We start from the raw sequence: 22467 nt of genomic DNA, 5'->3' as shown, positions 1-22467 counted from the left end.
CTAGAAAATATTTGTGAACTGCATTTTAGCATGAGCAAATATGCATGTGTAGATTTGCTTATGCGAAAATCTGAGTGTTTGCTAGTTCACTTTCCCTCCAAGCACTTTTTTCCCAACTCTAGAAGAAGGTTTACGTCTGCCATTGTCAGGAGTAAATTTTCAACATTTCTCAGTATGGGAAAATATTAGATTAGATTAGAGTTGCTGAAAACCCTTAAAAATATGAAAGTTAGTAGGTTTGCACAGATTCAAAAGGGCATTCTAACTAGTCCTGGGCGCAGCACTAGGCTACGCTCACGTAGTTAGCGAAGTTTGCGCTACTTCGCACTACGCGAGCTGCACGTAGCACAGTGCAAACATGCATAGAGTAGTGCAGAGGTCATTTTTTGCTTGCTCGCGGTCCTCAACGTCAAGTTGCCGACTGCGAGCAAGCAAAATGACATGCCAGCGAGACTTTTTCCTCATTCGTGATCAGCAACATCAAGTTGCTCATCGCGAGTGTGGAAAATAAACCTCCTGGCGAGATTCTCTTCGCGGGGAGGTCAGGTTTCTCATTGCGTGTAGTTGTGTAAGCTCGCGACCGCTCGCAATGAGAAACTACCAGTCCGCATTGAGAAAGCTGCCGCTCGAGTAAAAATCTACTCGAGCGGCAGAAAACTACAGCTTGCTCCGTGCAAGATGCAGTTTTTAATGATTGCACACTGCCGGATGCTTGTCCGCACTGTGCAGTCTTTGAAAAGGCATCTTGCACAGTGCGAACAGGCTACTGCTCAGTTCGCCCAGCCTTAATTCTAACCCTTAAACTATTGCTTACCACTACCTTCAGCCCCAGTATGTAGATCTGCGAAAACGTGGCAACATAAGTGGATTGCAAGTATTCAGACACTATTATGGTATGAGCCCTGTATCAGAGCTCTTATATAATGAGATTGCTGCCATGATTTGTCACCGCACTACATGGCACTTTGAGGGACAAGTGGATTTTGTTACAGGACAAGTAGAATTGTGAAGCAACCTGCCCCACGTACAAGTAGATATTTGATTAAATTCCACTCCCCTGTATGCATTACACACCCTTACACAAATGGAAAGGAATTATTCTGTCCTAGAAAAGGAATTACTTGTTGCAACTTGAGCTATGGAATGATTCAGAATTTAAATTTGAGGAAGAAAATTAAAAATGTGTTCAGATCATAAACCTTTGGTAAATATTTTAAAACCAGGGGGTGGGAGAAATCTTACAAGCGGTTAGCACAGTTAGCTTCAAAGTTGCAAATGTATCATCATGATATTGTACATACTTCAGGTAAGAACAATTGTATTGCTGATGGGTTTTTACAGCTCCCTCTGGAATCATGTGACATACATGAAAAGGATATGAATGAATGTGAGGTGGCATACACGTATGAAGATGTGACATGTGGTATGGAAAGTGATGTTGAGAGTTGGTCGGAATTGTCAGAGGTTCAAATGGATGAATGAAATGGGGGGAAGATGTAGGGCTTTTTAGGTGTTAAGGAATTTATTGTAAATGGTTGGCCATCGGAACCTCAGTTACAAAGAGAGTATTGTTCATTTTAGTAAGTGAAAGAGGAATTGTCTGTGTGCAATAGTATGGTTCTGATGGGAGATGGGATTATACCTCCCATGGGAATGCACAAAGACCTTGTTAAACTGGGTTATGAGGGTCATGGCGGAATGTCCAGCACCAGGAGGAAAATAAAAGAACATTTTTGGTGTCCATGAGTCGATGGAATGGTATACCATTGGGTGAGGGAGTGTAGTGCATGTCAATCGAGTGATAAGGTGATTAAACCCATTGTAGTCTTTACAAACAACAGATTTACTGGACGAGCCATTGTGGAAAGTTGCAATTGATTTTATTGGGCCATTCACCATGTTGCCATCTAAGGAGGCGTACGCCATTGTTCCTATTGATTATTATTCTAAGTGGCCGGAAGTACGCATGTTTGGTAGCGTGACCACAGAGGTGGTTATTTATTTTATGGAGGTTGTTTTTTCCAGGGAAGGTGTCCCTGAAACATTGGTATCTGATAATGGTGTACAGCTCACGTCTAGTAAAATGAAATTGTTTTTGGGAAAATGTGGGATCAAGCATGTGAGGGTGCCGCTGTATCATCCCGAAAGTAATGGGCAAGTCGAGAGGTTCAATACGTTGGTCAAAGAGGCTATACAATTTGCACTGAAGTCTGGGTTGTCTTGGAAGTAATCTCTTCATAGTATGTTGTAATCATATAGGATTACTCCGTGCTCCATAACGGACAGAACGTCGTTTTAAGTGTTAAGTGGGAGGAACCCTTCTTCAAAACTTGTACCATGGTCGTTGAGACTTAAGAAGGGAGAGGAATGTAAGTCGGAGTTTGATCTTAAAATGAAGTGGAAAGTGGAAAAATAGAAAACCCTGGTCCAGGAAAAGCTCAATGTGGGTAAGAAAATTCTGTGTATTTCGGTAGGTCAGTAAGTATGAGCGAGGAAACCAGGCTTGGTGGAAAAGGGAGCACCTAGTTGGTCAGATCCTTTGAGGATTGTGAGTGTATTAGTAAGACTTGAGGATGGAAGGGTGCGGAATTTACGCCATGTGTGTTTGTGTAAAGGGGCCCCTGGTGTTCACGGTGGTCAGGAGTGAAATTTTCAGGAGGATGTGGGTGGATATTTATTTGGTGATGTGGTAGGAAATTTACCTAATTTGAGGGTGAATGAGGGGTGTGGGAGTGGAAGTTTTGTTGTGGCAAGTGGCAGAGCTTGGTATTCTCCTGAGGCTCAAAGTGCTCCTGAAGTGTTGGTACGTCTTAGTGTGAGGGAGAGGAGATTACCAGAGCATCTTAAAGAGTTCATGATGGATGAATGGACCTTGAGGTACCTGGTGATTCATTCTTTGGACCTGTGTACAAGGGTGTTCAATTAGTGTTAATTGTGTGTGTGTGTGTGTGTGTGTGTGTGTGTGTATATATATTTCTGTGTGTGTTTTTTTGTTGTTTGTATTTGTTATAGGTTGTTGGGGGAAGGTGTGTGGAACATTGGGATGATGGGGAGAGAAGGCTGGAGAGGTGGAGGTTCGGGTGGAAGGGAACATTGGTCGTTGTGGTTTGAAGTTGCCACTGTATATGCTGCAATAAACCTTGGAGGAACTTACCTTCCTTCGTGAGTGTGAAGGTTTACTTTTCAACAGTTACCTCGCTTCCTGCTTTATTAAAATGTTTTGTACTGCTTCTTATTCTCATTTAAGCATGCAAATCTGTGCAAGATCTAATGCTGTAGAAGAAACAAGCTACCAGTAACTGCAGTTTTTCAGCGTTGGGATCTTTCTTAGTTTTGAAAGTGGCCCTCCTTAGTCAGAGGCTCACTACCTAACCTGTGTATCCTTCACCTTTGTGTTATGAAATCTGAGCAATGGTGGCTTCTAGTGAGGAGTAGAGCACTCAGCCCTTCTCCGTCATTAGCTGAAGAGTGGGGTGTTCCGAATAAGATGGGGATGTGCCAATAAACAAACTGTTATTGGTACTATGGCAATTTTAACACGGTTTACTGGGATTTAAAGTTACAAGGAATTCCTAGCCTGACAGCGAGGAATGAATCATGGATATGAATCTATGACACATACCGTAAGTAACACATTTATTTCTCTAATAGGATATGACTGTTTTCCGAGGCAGCTAGGTTATCCAATTTACTGCATAAGATGTTTTTATCTATTTATTTCAGTTCTACAATGAGGCAGACCTCTTGGCTAATCTATAAGATGCTAAGTTTTTTAGAGGGGGAATTTTTCTTGATGTCAATTTTTCAATCCTTAGTTTAGAAACTTGAGTCAGGCTCAAGGAATCACAGCAGTCATAAGGCATTAGGTGTCTGCAGAAAGCACTCCACTATTCAACTTGCTGTCTTAACTGAATTATAATTTTGACTGTCTTCAGCATTTATTCTTGTTTTAAAATACTGGCTGTTACCATCACTTTGCTGTTTGCTTTTCAAGTTAATAAGGATAACATCTTTGCTGGTGATGTTCAGGGCTACAACCTGAGCATCATTGGATTACTTTGTAAGGCATTATTGTACAGACATTCACTTCAGGGCTAATGCCAGTTTTAAAGAGACATTCTCTGCAAATATAATAATGGTCAAATCTTTCTAGTTTCCCAAATCCCAGGCTGACACTGCGGTGGGAGTGACTGAAGAGTGTGAACTTACATATTCAGTGTGATGGAGAGTATGACACGTATCTGTAACTATGGACAGCAAGCACAGTGGTGATTACCTCGACAACTTTCCTATCCTCCAGAGACAGCTTTGAAATGTCTTCCTTAACTTGTGGTAGCAAATATTTAGACTGGGCCATTGGAAAGGGACACCGTGTTCTGTGTTAAAATGATGAGAACAATGGACAGGGAATGGTACTTCTTAATTATTATTATTATTATTAAAGTGATGCATGGACAGTAATTCATGCATTTACCTTTTGTCATGGAGAGACTGACTGGTAACATACTCAACGCGTAGATATTTTTGGACCTAAAGTTACGGGTAACTAATTTGTTGTTTTTAGTTCTTCTGAGGGTCCACTGTGGTGCAAAATGTTACAAGATCTGAAATAAGCATTTCTCTATTGTTGAATGACTATTGCTGATTTTCTTGTAATCATTTTAACAAATAATATTCCTCAAAGCTTTTCATGGCGGGGGGGGGGGTGATTCCAGTTGATGCAATTGCACAATTATGCTTTGTATGGTGGTGTCACCTATGTGCATTTTATTTTCTGAAGTTTAATGAAACAAAAAAAGAGGCGTTTTCTTTGATGTGTTTGATGTTATGTAAAACCATTTCAGAAGTTGGCAGAGTTATCTTGACCTAAAATTGCGTGCAGTCTTATACCTGGCTAAAGAGTTAGAACAGCAAAGGTACTACATACATTTGTCCTTACAAGTTTGTTTTTATTTTAAAGGCTGTTCATGTCATTGAAGAGATCGACATGGATGACGATAACAGGCTGACTGAGGCAGAAATTATTGAAAACCTGGATCTCTTTCTTACCAGTGAAGCAACAGATTTTGGCAGGCAACTGCATGATGAACATTTTTATCATGATGAACTTTAACAGAGAGTTAATGAGTTTTTCTCAACTCCTCTTACCTTACTAATATTTTGACTGCGTATGCAGTACTTCCAAACCTTTTTATGGATACTGTAGGTATTTAAAAGTACTATTGTTGGTGTTAATTTAAATTATTGAATTTGACGCTTTACTGCACTTGTGCCGAATTTATTAGGGGTTCACTCTAATTTTTAGACTTTCTAAAATAATTAACTAACCTTCTCAAAGAAATCCCATCAGAAGGCTTTCTAAAACGTTCTCAAATGGTTGGGCTTCAAATTACAACGGGTGTATTATGAACTTTCTAGAATGTAAATGCATTATAAAGAAAACAAAATACAGTAACATTTGTAGGTGGAATACTATACTTGTGTCCTTAGAACCTCAGACTTTTTCATTTGCTAGTTTTCTGCAGGGGGTTATGTGGCTATGCTAATGAAAGCAGTCTGTTAATTGTAATCCTCTTCACCTTCATATTTCATCTTTAACTGTTGATTGACCGTATGGACTAAATTTGCCATCAGTAACATTGATTTCTACTTGTCTGAGATTTAGTGTGAACAACATGGACTGTTATCATTGTGGTAGAACCCAGTATTGTAATGACTTTCATTTAAAAAAAAAAAATGTTTAATTTCAAATGAAAAGTCTGTGCAATTGTCAGAATTTCATATGTGTAAAATGTCTACTTCACACTAATATTTTTACCAAAGAGATTTTTGTGTCTATTTAGCCCTGAACAATATTCCATTTTGTTCTCTTTTTATGAAATGCTTACTAATATTAAGTTTCTGTGACATGTTCTAAATTGCTTGTAGACTGTTCTATGAATTCTTTTTTTCTGGGTTTCGTTTGTGTTCTCTATTTGTTTTTTTAAATGTCCTATCAAAATTAATGTTACAGGTATTCAAAGTATGAAATAAATTAAGCTTGAACAGTTCTTAGTAAAGTAATTGAAAGAAGACTACCAACATTGATAGGTTTCCAGACAGCCAAATGCTCTTTCTCTATATAAATGTGAATTCTTTTTGTGTTCATGCAATGCAATAGAGTGAGTGATATATTGTATTGTTGAGACATGAATTAGTTCTGCTGCACATTTTTCAATAACAACTCTATATGTGAATGTCATTCCCTATGGTGTATATGCATTCATAGATTCATTTTTTGACTAATTAAAATAATGAACCCCCTACTACTGCCCAGTTGTACTTTCATGTATCTCTATGCACAGGTTTTGATTATGTTTTCAAATGATATTTTCTTCACTCTTTTATATTCCTAAATTGATGTAGTTCCTCCAACGCACTAAAAAGGCAAGGTATGAGAAGAAACAGGTTGCTTATTTGTAGTAATTTTTTTTTAGGATTAGAATCTGTTCTAGATTCACATGATTGAATTATGTACTGACATCAGACTGTGAACTCTCCATAATCAATGTTATCCTAGCAGTATGTTTATCCATTCAACTGCATTGAAAGCAGTTATGGACCATAAGTAGTCTATCATCTTCATTTTATAACTCAATCTTTGGTCCCTCTTACTCCACTCCCCTCCAAACATCAATAGTGAAGAACTGTAGTTACAGGCAAGTAACATTTTTCTTCTCCAGCATTGGGACTTTCACAGATTTGTATGCTTGATTTAGGACTATGAAAGTAGTTTACAAAAAAAGAGGATGGTGGGAAGAGGCTTGTTTTAATAAAAGTGGTTGCATTGCAGCCTGTCCAGTGTTTGTCTCTAATCTGGACTGCATATCTCCGCTGTGGCGCTTTGTAAAAGTCAATGTAAATGCACACATTGCAACTTTACATATGTCTGTAAGTGGCATGCCTGCAAAGAGCTCCAGTGTATTACACTTTGTGTAGTGTTTGCCTGTCAGTTTTTAACTGGCAGAAGTGATCCATGAGGCAACCCTTGAAGAGATAACCTTTTTAGAGATAGGGTCATGGATAAATTATACAAACCTTAGTCCATCTAAAAATGTGAGCATTGTTTAACGCCCAAGTAATCTCGTGCCCTTTGCCCTTTGCCCAGAAGTAGAAGGCTGGATAAAAAATGTCAGCAACTGGATATTCTCATTCAGGTGGAATGATAATGGGAATTTTGAAATAAAATGTGGCTTTTTGACTGATGTGACTTTGCCCTTAGAAAACGTTATAATGGGGGCTTGTGCTTAAAAGGGTTACAATTCTGAAAAAAAACAGCAGTGGTTTAGATGGAGATCATAAAGATCTGGATATGGATACTAATTGAACTCTTATTAAAGACTATTTGGCAGGAAATCTTGAGGACTCACCTGGAGCGAATTTAAATTGCATGCTTTTGCCGAAATGCAAAATCCCTTCCCCTTCAGAAGGTAAGCTTTATTAGTGGAATCAATCCTTTCTGTTTGGAAGATCTTAAGACATTTCTGAGGTATATTTAAAGGTCAGAATTCAAAGCATTTAATTGGATAGAGTCTGTGTTGTGGTGTAACAACTTGCAGTGGTCTGTCGTCAGGAGATATGGCTTTATCTTGACTTGGATCAACTTTGCCCATCAGTAGATCCACAGATCTCTGTATGAAAAATGTCTGGCTCATGCAGCAGTAATCAGGACAACATGGCATGAATCCCATTTAACTGTCTTAGGAATCTTGGGAGCCAGTGGAATTTGAAGAAAGATGTAATCAACGGTTTCTGGTCATGAGATTGAAAGGGCTTCTCCATGAGTTCCTGGACATTACCACCTGCTTGCAAGCAGGTTTTTGTGCATTCTCTGGAGTTACGAAGAGATCTAAATTTGAATGTCCCTATGTTGGATGAAGTTGACACTCATTTCAGAGACATTTTTTTTCATAGAATACCATTACTGAGAACCATTTCAACAATTATCCAGAAAAAATTGGTGTTATCATTTCCTAGAACTGGATGCTGGGTCACGCCAGAGGATATGACTGAGATGATATGAGTGATGTAATTTAACATGCCAGGAGTAATGTAATATGTTAGGTCATTAGCAGTTCATGATGGGGCTTCAAGTTGCAGTTAGTTAGTGAAATCATAGCTGATATATTTCAGTGTTTTTCTTTAATATAAGCTCATTTCTCATTCAAACACCTAACGTGTGTATGTATGTATATATATATATATATATGTATATGTATATATATATGTGTGTGTGCTTGTGTCAATGATTGTATAAGAGAGAAGGATGTGTTAATATCTATATGAATAAGTGAGGTGGTGTATGAATAATTGTGTAAGTGAGTAAATGGGAGTGTGATTGGTTCTTTGCATGACTGACTGTGTGTGAGTAACTGTGGATGACTGGCTGTGTCTGAGTGCATATGATAGTGCTGTATTGATGAGTGAATGTATGGATGAATGAGTGAATGTATGTGTAGACCTAGGAAACAGTGAGTGGGTATGTAGTAACTGGCATTGTTGTGTCTTTGGTTTACAAATGGTAGTCTATATTTTAGAGTTGGTGTGTCAAAGTTTATATTAGGGTATGAGGAGGTGCATCAGATTTTCATGTGGATGATGTCATCCGTGTTGTCATTTGAGATGTAATCAGTGATGTCACTGACCATGTCTTGAATGGTGTAATATGTGATGTCATCAGCAGTGTATTGCGGGGGCGCGAGTTCTAGTAAGCTCAACTAACTAGAACAGTCGAATTTCTCTGTTTTTGTACGAGTGAAATGTCCAACTTACTATAAAGTCCCTTCAGTGAATTTCTATTTTTTTATGCTAATTTCTAAATATATTATGTCCCTGAAACCTATGGCTTTTTTCTGTGAATTTCAAAGGTTTTTTAAATGATAATTTCTAACTATTCCTACATAGGTAGGACATGTGAAGAAAAAAGAATAAAGGTGCAGAAAGAAGCAAGAAAAATGCAGAAAGAGGCAACAGAGGTCCAGAAAGACAAATAAAAGTGCAGAAGGAAGCAAGAGAAATGCAGAAAGAACCAACCAAGGTGTATAAAGAGGCCTTGTTGCAAAGGCATCCTGTGCCCCCAACGTTTTGCTGACTGGTACTGCTACTGGTAGGAAACTTACTGACTAACCAGCCCCGGAGCCAGTGCTTTGCTGAAAGAAACTTAGAATACAGTGAAAACACCTACATACACTAGGGTACACTATGGGTTGGGTACCCCTATGATTGGCATGAACTCCCCCGCAAGGCCATAGTACATAATCAGACAGGGGGATTAAAACTACCTCTAAGTAAGAGGTGCAGAAAAAGGCAAGAGAAATGCAGAAAGAAGCAACAGAGGGGCCAAAAGAGGCAAGAGAGGTACAGAAAGAAGCAAGTGAAGGGTAGAAAGAGGCACGAGAGGTGCAGAAAGAAGCAAGAGCAGTGCAGAAAGAACCAACGGAGGTGTAAAAAGAGGCAAGAGGGGTGCAGAAAAAGGTAGGAGTGGTGCACAAAGAGGCAGGAGGAGTGCAGAAAGAAGGAAGTGAAGTATAGAAAAAAGCAACAGGTGTGGAAAGAAAGTAAGGTGCAGAAAATGGCAAGAGACAGCAGAAAGAGGTAAGAGGGATGCAAAAAAAGGGAAGAAGGGTGCAGAAAGAGGCAAGAGAGGTGCAGAAAGAGGCAAGAGAGGTGCAGAAAGAAGCAAGAGAGGTGCAGAAAGATACCATAGAAGTGTAGAAAGAGACAATAGAAGTATAGAAAGAAGCAACAGGTGCAGAAAGACGAGAGAAAAATGTAGAAAGAAGCAAAAGAGGTGCACAAAGATGCAAGAGCAGTGCAGAAAGAAGCAAGAGAGGTGCAGAATGAGAGAAGACGAGTGCATAAAGACAACAGGGGTGCAGAAAGAAGCAAGAGAGGTGCAGAAAGGCAATACAAGTGCAGAAAGAACCAATAGAGGTGCAGAAAGAGGCAAGAGGGGTGCAGAAAGAAGCAAAACAGGTACACAAAGACGCAAGAGGGGTGCAGAAAGAACCAAGAGATATGCAGAAATAGGCAAGAGATGTGCAGAAAAAGGAAGAAGGGTGCAGAAAGAGGCAAATGAGGTGCAGAGGGAGGCAAGAGAACTGCAGAAACAGGCAGAAGGGGTGCAGAAAGAGGGAACAGGTATGCAGAGGCAAAAGGTGCAGAAAGAGGAAAGGGGTGCAGAACTTTGCAACACAGGTGCAAAAAGAAGCAAGAGAAGTGCAGAAAGAACCAACAGAGGTGCAGAAATATGCAAGAAAGTGCAGAAAGAAGCAAAAGAGGTGTAGAAAGAGGCAAGAGAACTGCAGAAAAAGGCAAGAGAGGTACAGAAAGAGCCAGGAGAGGTGCACAAAGAGGCAAAAGGGGTACAGAAAGAGGCAAGAGGGGTGTAGAAAGAAGCAAGAGAAATGCAGAAAAAAGCAACAGAGTTTCTTTAAGAGGCAAGAGGGGTACAACAAAGGCAAGAGAAGTGATGGACTAAGCAACAGAGGTGCAGAAAGAGGCAAGAGAGGTGCACAAACAGTCAAGGAAGGTACAGAAAGAGGGGACATGGATGCAGAAAGTGGTAAGAACAGTGAAGAAAGAAGCAAGACAAGGGCAGAAAGAAGCAAGAGAGGTGGAGAAATAGGGAGAGGGGGCAGAAAGAGATAAGGGATGCAGAAATTTGCAAAATAGGTGCAGAAAGAAGCAAGAGCAGTGCAGAAAGAACCAACAGAGGGGCAAAAAGAGGCAAGAGAGGTGCAGAAATAAGTAGGAGAGGTGCAGAGAGAGACAGGAGGGATGCAGAAAGAAGCAACAGACGAGCTGAAAGAGGCGCGAAGGGTGCAGAGTAAAGAGCAGTGAAGAATGAAGCAACAAATGTACACAAAGAGGCAAGAGAGGTGCAGAAAAACGGAACAGGGGTGCAAAAAGAGGCAAGAGAGGAGCAAAAAGAGGCAGGAAAGGTGCAAAAAGAGAGAACAGGGGTGCAGAAAGAGGCCAGAGCGATATACATTTGCAAAAGAGGTGCATTAAAAAGAAAGAGCAGTGCAGAAAGAACCAACAGAGGTGCAGAAAGAGGCAAGAGGGGTACAGGAGGAGGCAAGAGGAGTGCAGAAAGAAGCAAAAGAGGTACAGGAAGAGGCAAGAGGGGTGCAGGAGAAAGCAAGTGAAGTACAGAAAGAAGCAACAGAGGTGCTGAAAGAGGGAAGAAAGGTGCAGAAAGAGGCAAAAGAAGTGCAGAAAGAAGCAACAGAGGTGTAGAAAGACAAGAAAGTTGCAGAAACAGGCAGGAAAGGTGCAGAAAGAAGCAAGCGAGGTGCAGAAAGAGGTAGGAGAGATGCAAAAAGAGGCAAGAAGGGTGCTGAAAGAAGTAAGAGGTGCAGAAAGAAGCAACAGAGGTGCTGAAAGGGACAAGAAGGGTACAGAGAAGCAAGAGAGGTGCAGAAAGAGGCAAGAGAGGTGCAGAAAGAAGAGAGTGAGGTTGAGAAAGACAAGTGAAGAACAGAAAGTGGCAAGTGTGGTTCAGAAAGAGGCAAGAGATGTATAGAAAGAGGCAAGATAAGTGTAGAAAGAGGCAAGAGAAATGCAGAAGCACTTGAGGTGCAGAAAGAGTCAAGAGGTTAGAGAATTGCTGAGAGAAGCAACAGATGTGCAGAAAGAGAAGTGCAGAAACGCAGAAAAGGTACAGAAAGAGGGAACGGGTGCAGAAAGAGTCAGGAAGAATAAATACATTTGCAAAAGAGGTGCAGAAAGAACCAACAGGTGCAGAAAGAGGTGCACAGAGGCAAGAGGGGTACAGAAGAGGCAAGAGGGGTGCAGAAGGAAGCCAGAGAAGTGCAGAAAGAAGCAACAGAGGTGCTGAAAGGCAAGAGTTGTGCAGAAAGAGGCAAGATAAGTAGAGAAATAAACAACAGGTGCAGAAAGATGCAAGAGAAGTGCAGAAACAGGCAGGAAAGGTGCAGAAAGAGGGAACAGGGATACCGAAATTTGCAAAAGAGGTGCAGAAAGAATCAGGAGTAGTGCAGAAAGAACCATCTGAGGTGCAGAAAGAGGGGTGCAGACAGAGGTAGGAGAGGTGCACAAAGAAGCAAGAGGGGTACAGAAAGAAGGAAGAGAAGTACAGAAAGAAGCAACAGAGGTGCTGAAAGAGACTAGAAGAGTGCAGAAAGGGAAGAAGGGTGTAGAAAGAGGGTTAAAAAAGAAGCAAGTGAGGTGCAGAAATAGTTAACAGGTGCAGAAAGTAGAAGAGATTTGCAGAAAGGCAAGAGAATTGCAGAAAAAGCAAAATGTGCAGAAAGAAGCAACAGAAATGCAGAAAGAGGCAAGAGAGGCGCAGAAAGAAGCAAGAGTGGCTTGCACACTATTAGTACCAATTTAACAACCACATTTAGCAATAAGTTCTAGGTTTGCATAGGGCCTTCCACCATGCTAAAGCACTTTTCACTGCATTTTTGGTAACATTTGAGCTAGAAACAAGGCTTTTTTTGTTCAAATCTGCAGATTAGAGAGCAGATGATGGAATATGTGGCTAATGTGGAAAATATATAATTGTGAGAAACTTGGCGCAGCCAAACAGTCGCATAATTCCAGTGGCCCTGCTTATCCCTCTGCCTAGGTCCACAAGTGCTCCTCAGTGATTCCTTCTTTTTTTGTCTCACTGAGTTCATAGTTGAGCTTCTACAGAAATGAGGAAGACTAAACCTGAGGTTACCACTCCACAACAAAGACTACGATACCACATAATTACTCTCCATAACACATAATCCCACTCTATATAATTCCTACACAGTAAATACCACATACTTTCTATCCACATAATTTCACTGCACAGCTTAAAACAGAATTCCAATACACACAACGTAAATCCACTCCACTCCAAAAAACATTAGTAAAAAACTTTTACATTTACAACGCCTATAGAAAATGCGAACCTTATTGCATTGCAAACCCTTCTTTAACTAGTAGACACGTTTGGAGAGTGGTGCAGAAAGGATGCTGGGCCTCCGACCAATGCTCAGGAATTCCGCTGCGTCGGACTTACTCGACTCCAAAAAAACATTAGTAAAAAACTTTTACATTTACAACGCCTATAGAAAATGCTAACCTTATTGCATTGCAAACCCTTCTTTAACTAGTAGACACGTTTGGAGAGTGGTGCAGAAAGGATGCTGGGCCTCCAACCAATGCTCAGGAATTCCGCTGCGTAGGACTTACTGGAGGTACCAGGAGGGCTTCTGGGTCCCCAAAGTCCCTCAGGAGTAGAGTGAACCTCATCCCCCATTCCGTAGTCTGCTAGGATACGCATATGCAGAGTGATGGAGAAAGAGGAGCGTCTCTTCCAAAGACGTTTTAGCAGTTGGCCCCCAAGGACAACCTTGGGGCCAGCTACCCCGCCTATTACCTCCAGTAAGTCCCACACAGCAGGATTGCTAAGGTCTCATAGCAGGCCACGCCCCCTTTGCCCACCACTCCGCAAACGCGCTCCCTGGCGTCCTCTTGGATGGGGATTGAAGTCCCCGTTGCTGCTGGGGATCCTTAGGGGCTAACTAGCCTACCTCAGTAAGCCCCACACAGAGGGATTGCTGAGAGGTGGACGCAGGCTATGCCCCCTTTCTCCACCACTCTGCAAACGCGCCTCCTGGCATGTTCTAAGTTGGGGTAGTAAGCCCCCTTCATTCCTGAGTGTCCCTGGAGGCCAACTAGCCCACCAGGTACCTCCAGTAAGCCCCACACAGCTGTATTTCTGAGAGTGGTCCAAGGCCATACCCATCGTGGGAGAAATGCAAAGCGATCCAATCCATATCCTCGAAAGGACAGTAATGTTCCTCGAATGTTGGAGCGGAAATTTGAATTGGCAGGCAATCTGCGATGTTGTGAAAGGTCGCATGTTGCAGGAGATCTTTCGCAGCTGCGCAGAAATCCCATTCCACCAGGATACCTTTTTGCGTTGCATCCACCATTGCTCCACTGCCTGAACAATCAAGTCCATGGTTTTCAAGATACTGCATTACCTGCGGGAGCGATTGCTGGGATGCTGGCAAGACATACATTTATTCGCCAGTCAAATGGGCAAGTTATGCAATAAAAAGATGGTTGAACGCAGATTGCATATATGTAAATAAATGTGATGTTGTAGCTGGCTACGATAATAGATGGAGGCAGGCAGCCGAAAAGTAGTTCAATTTTTTCACGGTATTTATATAGCTTCGCGTAGAGGCGTATTCTGTCGGACATGCTTGTTACCACAGGGAGTGCAGCCATTTTTTACAAGCAAAAATATTAGTGGGATGGCTGCAAAGAGAGCGGGATCTATGGGCACTGTTCCTGTAATTCAAGAGATGATTGAATGAATGAAGTCTGGTATTATACCAAAAACAGTTTGAAAGCCTGTGAGAAGGCCGGAGGAGACCGTGTTAAAAAAGTGTGCCAGACCTTGAGTGTGAGATGTCAGAAGTTAAAGTCTATGATGACACTCTAGGCTATGGTCCATGATGGAGGACATGGGTATAGACCCACCTATTATTGGGTTCATCCGCCAGCTGTATGCAAATGCCACTGCCTGTGTAAGGTATGGTAGAAAGGGGGAGTGCACACGTCATTTTAAAATTGAAAAGGGAGTTAGACAGGGGTGTGTGCTCGCCCCGTTCCTTTTTTCAATCTATAGGAACGGAGTTGAGTCTTCCCTGTCTGCTCTCTCTGGACATGCCCAAATTTGATCAAACCCCCCTCCTGATTTTGGCATACGCCGATGATGCGGTGCTGATGGCAACAACGGGCCTGGCCCTACAAAAACTAATTAAAGCTTACGCCATCTTTATGGCTTTCCTTGACCTAAAAGTAAATGAAACAAAATCTTTCATAATTGTAGCTGAGCTGCCAGAGGAGAAAAACCGCCACAATTCCAGATGGCCGTCAATGAAATTAAGGTGGTAGACTCCTTTTCATACCTAGGAGTGCTCTTTGATAAGGATCATTCTTAGTACAAACTAGTAAAAACAAGAGCCCAGGGCATGCAAAGGAGCCTAAACGAATTTAAAAGATTTGCAAAAAAATTGGGTGGATGCTCACTGGACATAACTAAGAATATTTATCAAGCCAAAATAAAATCAGCCACAACATGTGGAGCGTGTGTGTGGGGGATGGCCAATACTGGCCTGTTACAGCAAATGGAAGACTCTTTTTATTTTTAAAACCGTGTGTCCTTACCCCAATCGGCTTCAAATTATATTCTACATCTTGAATTAGGGCTCCCCATTCTGAGCGACACCATAAGAATGGCCCCGTCCTCTTGTGGCTATCCATTTGGCAAAGAACTACAGTAGATGGCCTGGTCGCCCCCACGCTCCTCCTGTCTCCCGCTCCTGTGCCTACCTGCTGCCTGTGCCTGCCGCCACCGACGCCGCCTGCTCCCTCCTCCAGCGCCCCAGCCGCCGCAGGGCCGCCCGCCAAGCCCGCACTCGATTTTCCTGCCGCTGCCAGCCCGCGGCCCTGCCCCCCCACCAGCCGTTTGGCTAACGCGCTTCCGCCTCCCCGCAGACCCTCCCTACCGGCTCCCTTCTTAAGGGGAACCAGACTCCACCTCGGGAGCGACCACTGCGCCTACCGGCCTGGTCGCCCCCACACTCCTCCTGTCTCCCGCTCCTGTGCCTACCTGCTGCCTGTGCCTGCCGCCACCGACGCCGCCTGCTCCCTCCTCCAGCGCCCCAGCCGCCGCAGGGCCGCCCACCAAGGCCGCACTCGATTTTCCCGCCGCTGCCAGCCCGCGGCCCCGCCCCCCCGCCAGCCGATTGGCTAACGCGTTCCGCCTCCCCGCAGACCCTCCCTACCGGCTCCCTTCTTAAGGGGAACCAGACTCCACCTCGGGAGCGACCACTGCGCCTACCGGCCTGGTCGCCCCCACGCTCCTCCTGTCTCCCGCTCCTGTGCCTACCTGCTGCCTGTGCCTGCCGCCACCGACGCCGCCTGCTCCCTCCTCCAGCGCCCCAGCCGCCGCAGGGCCGCCCACCAAGCCCGCACTCGATTTTCCCGCCGCTGCCAGCCCGCGGCCCCGCCCCCCCGCCAGCCGATTGGCTAACGCGCTCCCGCAGACCCTCCCTACCTGCTCCCTTCTTATGACGCCCCCAGAGCGACCGCGCAGCGGACGCGCGCAGCGGGAGCACCGATTGAGCGCCAAAGGTAAGCCCGTCTGCGCCCGTCCCGCCTGGACCGGGCCCAGCGCCAGACCCCCTGGCCTCCACCGACGGAAGCCGACCCGACGGACCTACGACGCCACCGAACTCACCGCACTCAACGCCGGCAGATTCCCGGGCTGCTATCGAGCCACCCCGAGACGCACCCACGGACCCTTCTGCTGCCACTCCTGCAAATTCACCTGCACTCGGACCTGCACCACACCAGCACCGACCAAGCCGAACTCCAGCAGCAACCACCTCAAGTGCATCCTGCTCAACACCCGCTCCGTCCACAGACACGCCATCAAGCTCTGGAACCTGCTCGACACCACAGCCCCAGACGTCGCCTTCCTCACGGAAACCTGGATGAACGCCTCCTCAGCGCCCGCCATCGCCAACCCGGACGGCTACAAGATCATCCGGAGGGACCGCGTCAACCAGACCGGAGGAGGCATCGCCATCATCCACCGGAACTCCATCCGCATCACGACCAACACCGACGACACCCTCGCACCCGCCGAACACCTGCACTTCCAGATCCACATCGACCCCAAGACCACCCTCAGAGGCACCCTCATCTACAGACCCCCGGGACCACGCACACAATTAAGCGAAGACATCGCCGACTTCATCAGCCCACATGCCCTCGCCTCCGCTGACTACATCCTCCTCGGGGACCTCAACTTCCATCTGGAGAACAACAACGACCGCAACACCACCACCCTGCTGGACAACCTCGCCAACCTCGGTCTCAAGCAGCTGGTGACCACTCCCACCCACTACACCGGACATACACTCGACCCCGTCTTCTCATCCAGCAATGACATCGCCTTCAGCCACGCCACCGGACTCCACTGGACAGACCACAGCTGCGTCTACTTCAGCTTCAGAAGGACCACGATCCACCACCACCAACTACAGGTTGCACGAAGAAGCTGGAACAAGATCACAGCCGACCAGCTCGCGACTTCCCTGAGCATGCACCCTCCCACCAGCGCAACGAACCCAAGCCAGGCGGCCACCAACCTCGCGAAGTGGATCAGCAACTGCGCAGACGACCTCGCCCCTCTGAAGACCCGCCTAGCAGACCCGTTAGCAAGAAAGCCCCATGGTTCACCAACGAACTCAAGAGCTCCAAGAAGAAATGCCGAGCCCTCGAGAAAGCCTGGCGCAGAGACCCAACGCCGAACAACATGACTGCCCTCAAGCTCGCCACCCGAAAACACCACCAACTGATCCACGCCACCAAGAAAACTGCATTCAAGGAACGACTGGACAACAACGCCCAAAACAGCAAGGAACTCTTCAACATCGTCAAGGTGCTCTCCAACCCCAACGCCGGAAACAACGACATCACCCCTTCGCAAGACCTCTGCAACTCGCTCGCCTCCTACTTCCACAACAAGATCACGGACATACACAACAGCTTCAGCTCCCAACCGACGCACGCCACGACCGAACCACCGCCCCCACCACCACCCTCCGCGCCTGGACCCCGATCAGCACCGAAGACACCATCCGCACGATGAACTCCATCCACTCCGGATCTCCGACCGACCCCTGCCCTCACCACGTCTACAACAAGGCCAACGCCGTCATCGCACCCCACCTGCGGGACATCATCAACACCTCCTTCGACACCACTACCTTCCCGGAGAGCTGGAAGCACGCCGAACTCAGCGCTCTACTCAAGAAGCCATCAGCCGACCCCTCCGACCTCAAGAACTACCGCCCCATTTTGCTGCTCCCGTTTCCTGCAAAAGTCATCGAGAAGACCGTCAACAAGCAGCTGGCCGCCTTCCTCGAGACGAACGGATCCCTCGACATCTCGCAGTCTGGCTTCCGGGCCAACCACAGCACCGAGACCGCCCTGATCGCAGCTACCGATGACATCCGAGCCCTGCTCGACAACGGAGAAACAGCGGCCCTCATCCTCCTAGACCTCTCCGCGGCCTTCGACACTGTCTGCCACCGTACCCTAGCGCAGCGCCTCAGCAACGTCGGAATCCAGGAGAAGGCACTGGAATGGATCATCTCGTTCCTCGCCGGAAGGACACAGAGAGTCCGCCTCCCCCTGTTCACATCAGAAGCCACCGAAGTCATCTGCGGCGTTCCTCAAGGCTCCTCGCTCAGCCCAACCCTCTTCAACGTCTACATGAGCCCCCTCGCAGCCATCGCACGCCAACACAACCTCAACATCATCCCCTACGCCGACGACACCCAGCTGATCCTCTCCCTCACCAACGACCCCGCCACCGCCAGAGCCAACCTACACGAAGGGATGAAAGACGTAGCCGAATGGATGACGACCAGCCGCCTGAAACTGAACTCAGACAAGACGGAAGTTCTCATCCTGGGATCCTCACCCTCCGCCTGGGACGACTCCTGGTGGCCCCCCGCCCTAGGCAGCGCACCCAAACCAACAGACCACGCACGCAACCTGGGCTTCACCCTGGACTCCTCCCTCTCCATGACCAGACAAGTCAACGCCGTCTCCTCGTCATGCTTCAACATCCTGCGCATTCTACGTAAGATCTTCTGATGGATCCCCACCGAGACCAGGAAGACGGTCACCCAGGCCCTCGTCACCAGCCGCCCGGACTTCGGCAACTCCCTCTACGCCGGAACCACCGCCAAACTCCAGAAGAGACTCCAGGGGATCCAGAACGCCTCAGCACGACTCATCCTGGACATCCCCCGTCGCAGTCACATCTCCGGACACCTGAAAGATCTGCACTGGCTACCGGTCAACAAGAGAATAACCTTCCGTCTCCTCACCCATGCACACAAGGCCCTACACAACCAAGGCCCAGGATACCTCAACAGCCACTTCAACTTCTACGCTCCCACCCGCCAACTTCGCTCGACCGGCCACGCCCTCGCCGCCGTCCCCCGCATCTGAAGAGCCACCACAGGAGGAAGGTCCTTCTCCTACCTGGCCGCCAAGACCTGGAACTCCCTCCCGAACCACCTCCGACTGACCCAGGACTACCTCGCCTTCAGGAAACAGCTCAAGACCTGGCTGTTCGAACAGTAGCGGACCTCCCCTCCCCCAGCGCCTTGAGACCCACCGGGTGAGTAGTGCGCTTTATAAATGCTGTGATTGATTGATTGATTGATTTGACACAAACCATTATAAGAGAATGCTGTAACCTAGATCAGGGCTCGACAAATCCGAAAAATGGTACTAGTCCTGCAGGTCTGGTACCATGGAAAATCCCCTCGACCTGACTGCAACCCACTTGACCTCCGTCTCCGAAAACGGAGCAAAAGTGACAAGATAACAAGATTTAAAGGCATCTTTATTGCTCATTCCCTTTGTGAGCAATAAAAATGCCTTTAAATCGTGTTATCTTGTCACTTTTGCTCTGTTTTCAAAGACAGAGGACAAAAGTTAGTTTGACTTCTACTCGCCAGAAAGGTCGAGTAGGACCTAAAAATAGCTCGTCCTCATCCATTCTCCCTCGCAAATGCGAGCGGGCGACTGGATTTGTCGAGCCCTGTAGATTATTACAAAAGAATTAGGTGGCTAAATCATGTAGAAACTGTATTAAAGACTAGGGATGGAAAAACTCTTTCAGGACCCTCACTCCTGTAAGGGGGTCACAAAGAAACGGTTAAAAGATCTACATTCCCAAAGAGCAGAATACGCCCGCAGGGAAAAAAAACAGATTCATCACTCTACTGTTGCGTATGACTTGGTCCCATTAATACCAGGAGATGGTTTCCATTACTTAGCACAAATAAACAACGCACAGCACAGATTTATTCTACTGCGCTTTAGATTAAACATGATCCCGTTACTCCTGGGATATCCACAAAAGAAGTATAGGCTAGCAGATCTTGATCGCTGCCCCTGTCACAACCTTGCGGCGCAGACAGATCTGCATATCCTACTATTTTGTCAAAAATATTCTGAAGCAAGAAAATGGTTTACACTGCCAATTCTGAAGCATCATCATTTTAGGCAATGTCGGGTCGCAATGTATTTCTTAAAAGCCCTATGTGACCCATTTGTCTGTTTCTGTGATGCCTCATATCTATGGGCCTGCCTCAGGAAGAGGAAAAGGGTGGGCATAGTTTCTGGCAGCACCCTGTAACCATATTATGAACAGTTTTTTTTTTTACTACTATAACCGATTTTAAAGGTTTTAACTGGACCACAGCAACATGTATTTCATAATGTTTTAACTAATGTATATATGAATATTTATTGATCTGAATATTTTTATATGTATTCTTTTTCTTTTATGATCTGTTCACAATGATCGAATAAAGCTGTATGAAATTGAAAATGGAGTGTGAGATGTGTTAAAAATTGTGTAACAATTCACAAAGTGTAATGGGAGGTTCGTATTAAAAGGGACTGTATTTTACTTGAAGTTCGTGCTATCTGCAGTCGATAAATTTCTTTTGCAGAGGTGAGGGACACTTTTGTTCTGAACAAAAGCGCTTTACCTTGGTTAGTTTATTGAAATCTGTTTTTAAAGTAGGGATTGAAGGCCAAGTTGAAGTTTGGGAGTTACTTTGTGTGGGTGGGAATAGACATTGCCACAGGAAGTTACTCGGTTTGAAAGAGTAAGGGCATACCTCACATTCCATAGGAGTGCATGTTATTGAGAAGCAGATAACTGCCGTTCTAAAGCTGTGTGAATGTTGGTCTGATTGTGGGAGTTGGTGTGCTTTTAAGAAAGCACGCAAAATTGGGGACTGTAAGCTTATAAGCGTTGTGCAGTTGGACATTCATGGATAGTAATGAATGACTGCCATTGTGGTCGCATGTTTTACCTGTGAGAAAAACTTCTGTATGCTCTTTAAGACAGCGATATGTAAATGGGAGGAAACCACTGCTTGTGAATAAACGTGCTACCTTGTTTAATCACAAACAACATGTACACCTAGCAGACACAACAACACTACGTACTGTGGGAATCGTGGCTAGCCATGTACACAAACCAAACATGGCATGGCACCTCTGTTACACAATGCAGAATGTGGGGAGAAATGGGAGTAAAGTATGTGCTAAGGTGGTAAGTGATTCTCGATTATAAAAGTATGCAGAGTGTTGAGGGGATGTGCTGGACAGACTTGAGTATGCAGAGCACAGACACGTACATGTCAACATACACTGATGGTCTATTGAGTGAAGTAGACCGTGGACGCAACCATAATAGTACAGTCAGTAGGAAAGATTACGGAAACATAGAGCGTACGTGCCTCCTCCCCCCAAATCTTTAGCGTAGTGGGCTGGCTCGGTGTACGCAAGGCTAGCGTAGGGGTATGAATAAAAGGCACATTTCTCTGGGTGTGGTTTTGTTCCGGAATGGCGAACGTGTCTGCCAGGTCTGCGCAGCTTACACATCCACGAGGTTGACCCCGTGAGCGAAGGTGGCTGCATGAATGATGCTCTCAGCGTGCTGGTACCGAGAATCTGTCATGACCGCTGCAACGCATATATGCCACACAGTTCATCTTTCGACACCGCCGTATGTGAAAGAGGGCTCACCAAGTGCCAGCGGCAGCTGCTGGGCCGATGTCTGCGAGCTCGGAAGGCTCCTGCGATCAACGATGGCTACCGCGACACAGGCACACAGCGCTCAGCCTGAGGTCCAGCAGCGTGGAGTGCTCTGTATACTACTAACATAGTAGTCGAACAAGTACCAACAGTGGAACAGTGTCTTGATCCAACAATGGACGATGTTAGAACTGCATATGAGAGTGGAGACGAAGGTACTCCCTTCGCCCGGGTACATCCAACTCTAGGTCCCAACAGTGGAACGGTGTCTTGATCCCACAATGGACGATGTCCGATATTACCTGCTGCTTGCTTTTCACAGAACTCTCTCCGTTGAGGTGCATCAGACTCTGTGCTTCCGTAGCTAACTGCTGTACAGGATTATTGGGCTTGGTTGACTCTACTCGCTGGACTGTACAGCCGGTCCGAAGGAGTGAAACAGGTTCTTGATTCTATGAATGAGGATGTCAGAAGTTAAAGTCTGTTATGATTTCTTTGTTCCCCCACCGACCAGGTGCAACCAACTCTAGGTCCCAACAGTGGAACGGTGTCTTGATCCCACAATGGACGATGTTAGAACTGCATCTGAGAGTGGAGATGAAGGTACTCCCTTCGACCAGGTGCAACCAACTCTAGATCCCAACAGTGGAACGGTGTCTTGATCCCACAATGGAAGATGTCCGATATTACCTGTTGCTTGGTTTTCATAGAACTCCCTCCGTTGAGGTGCATCAGACTCTGTGCTTGCGTAGCTAACTGTTG

General features: G+C 45.7%; 1 protein-coding gene across 2 annotated transcripts in view; it reads left to right on the top strand.

Moving 5' to 3' along the window:
- The window catches only part of RCN2 (reticulocalbin 2), a 248102-nt gene that overhangs the window by 196655 nt on the left and 28980 nt on the right, over nt 1–22467 (top strand). The window contains exon 8 of one of the 2 annotated variants that reach the window (XM_078642834.1): nt 4961–6305. The exons of the other annotated variant lie outside the window; for it this stretch is intronic. Within the exon in view, the coding sequence (XP_078498960.1) occupies nt 4961–5113 (153 nt within the window). The 3' untranslated portion in view covers nt 5114–6305. Of the gene's footprint in view, nt 1–4960; nt 6306–22467 lie in introns of those variants that run through there. 2 annotated transcript variants of the gene reach the window in all.

Source organism: Lissotriton helveticus, chromosome 5_1 (assembly GCF_964261635.1).
Source record: "Lissotriton helveticus chromosome 5_1, aLisHel1.1, whole genome shotgun sequence".
Lineage (NCBI taxonomy): Eukaryota > Metazoa > Chordata > Amphibia > Caudata > Salamandridae > Lissotriton > Lissotriton helveticus.
This window is presented reverse-complemented; position numbering and strand designations above follow the sequence as displayed.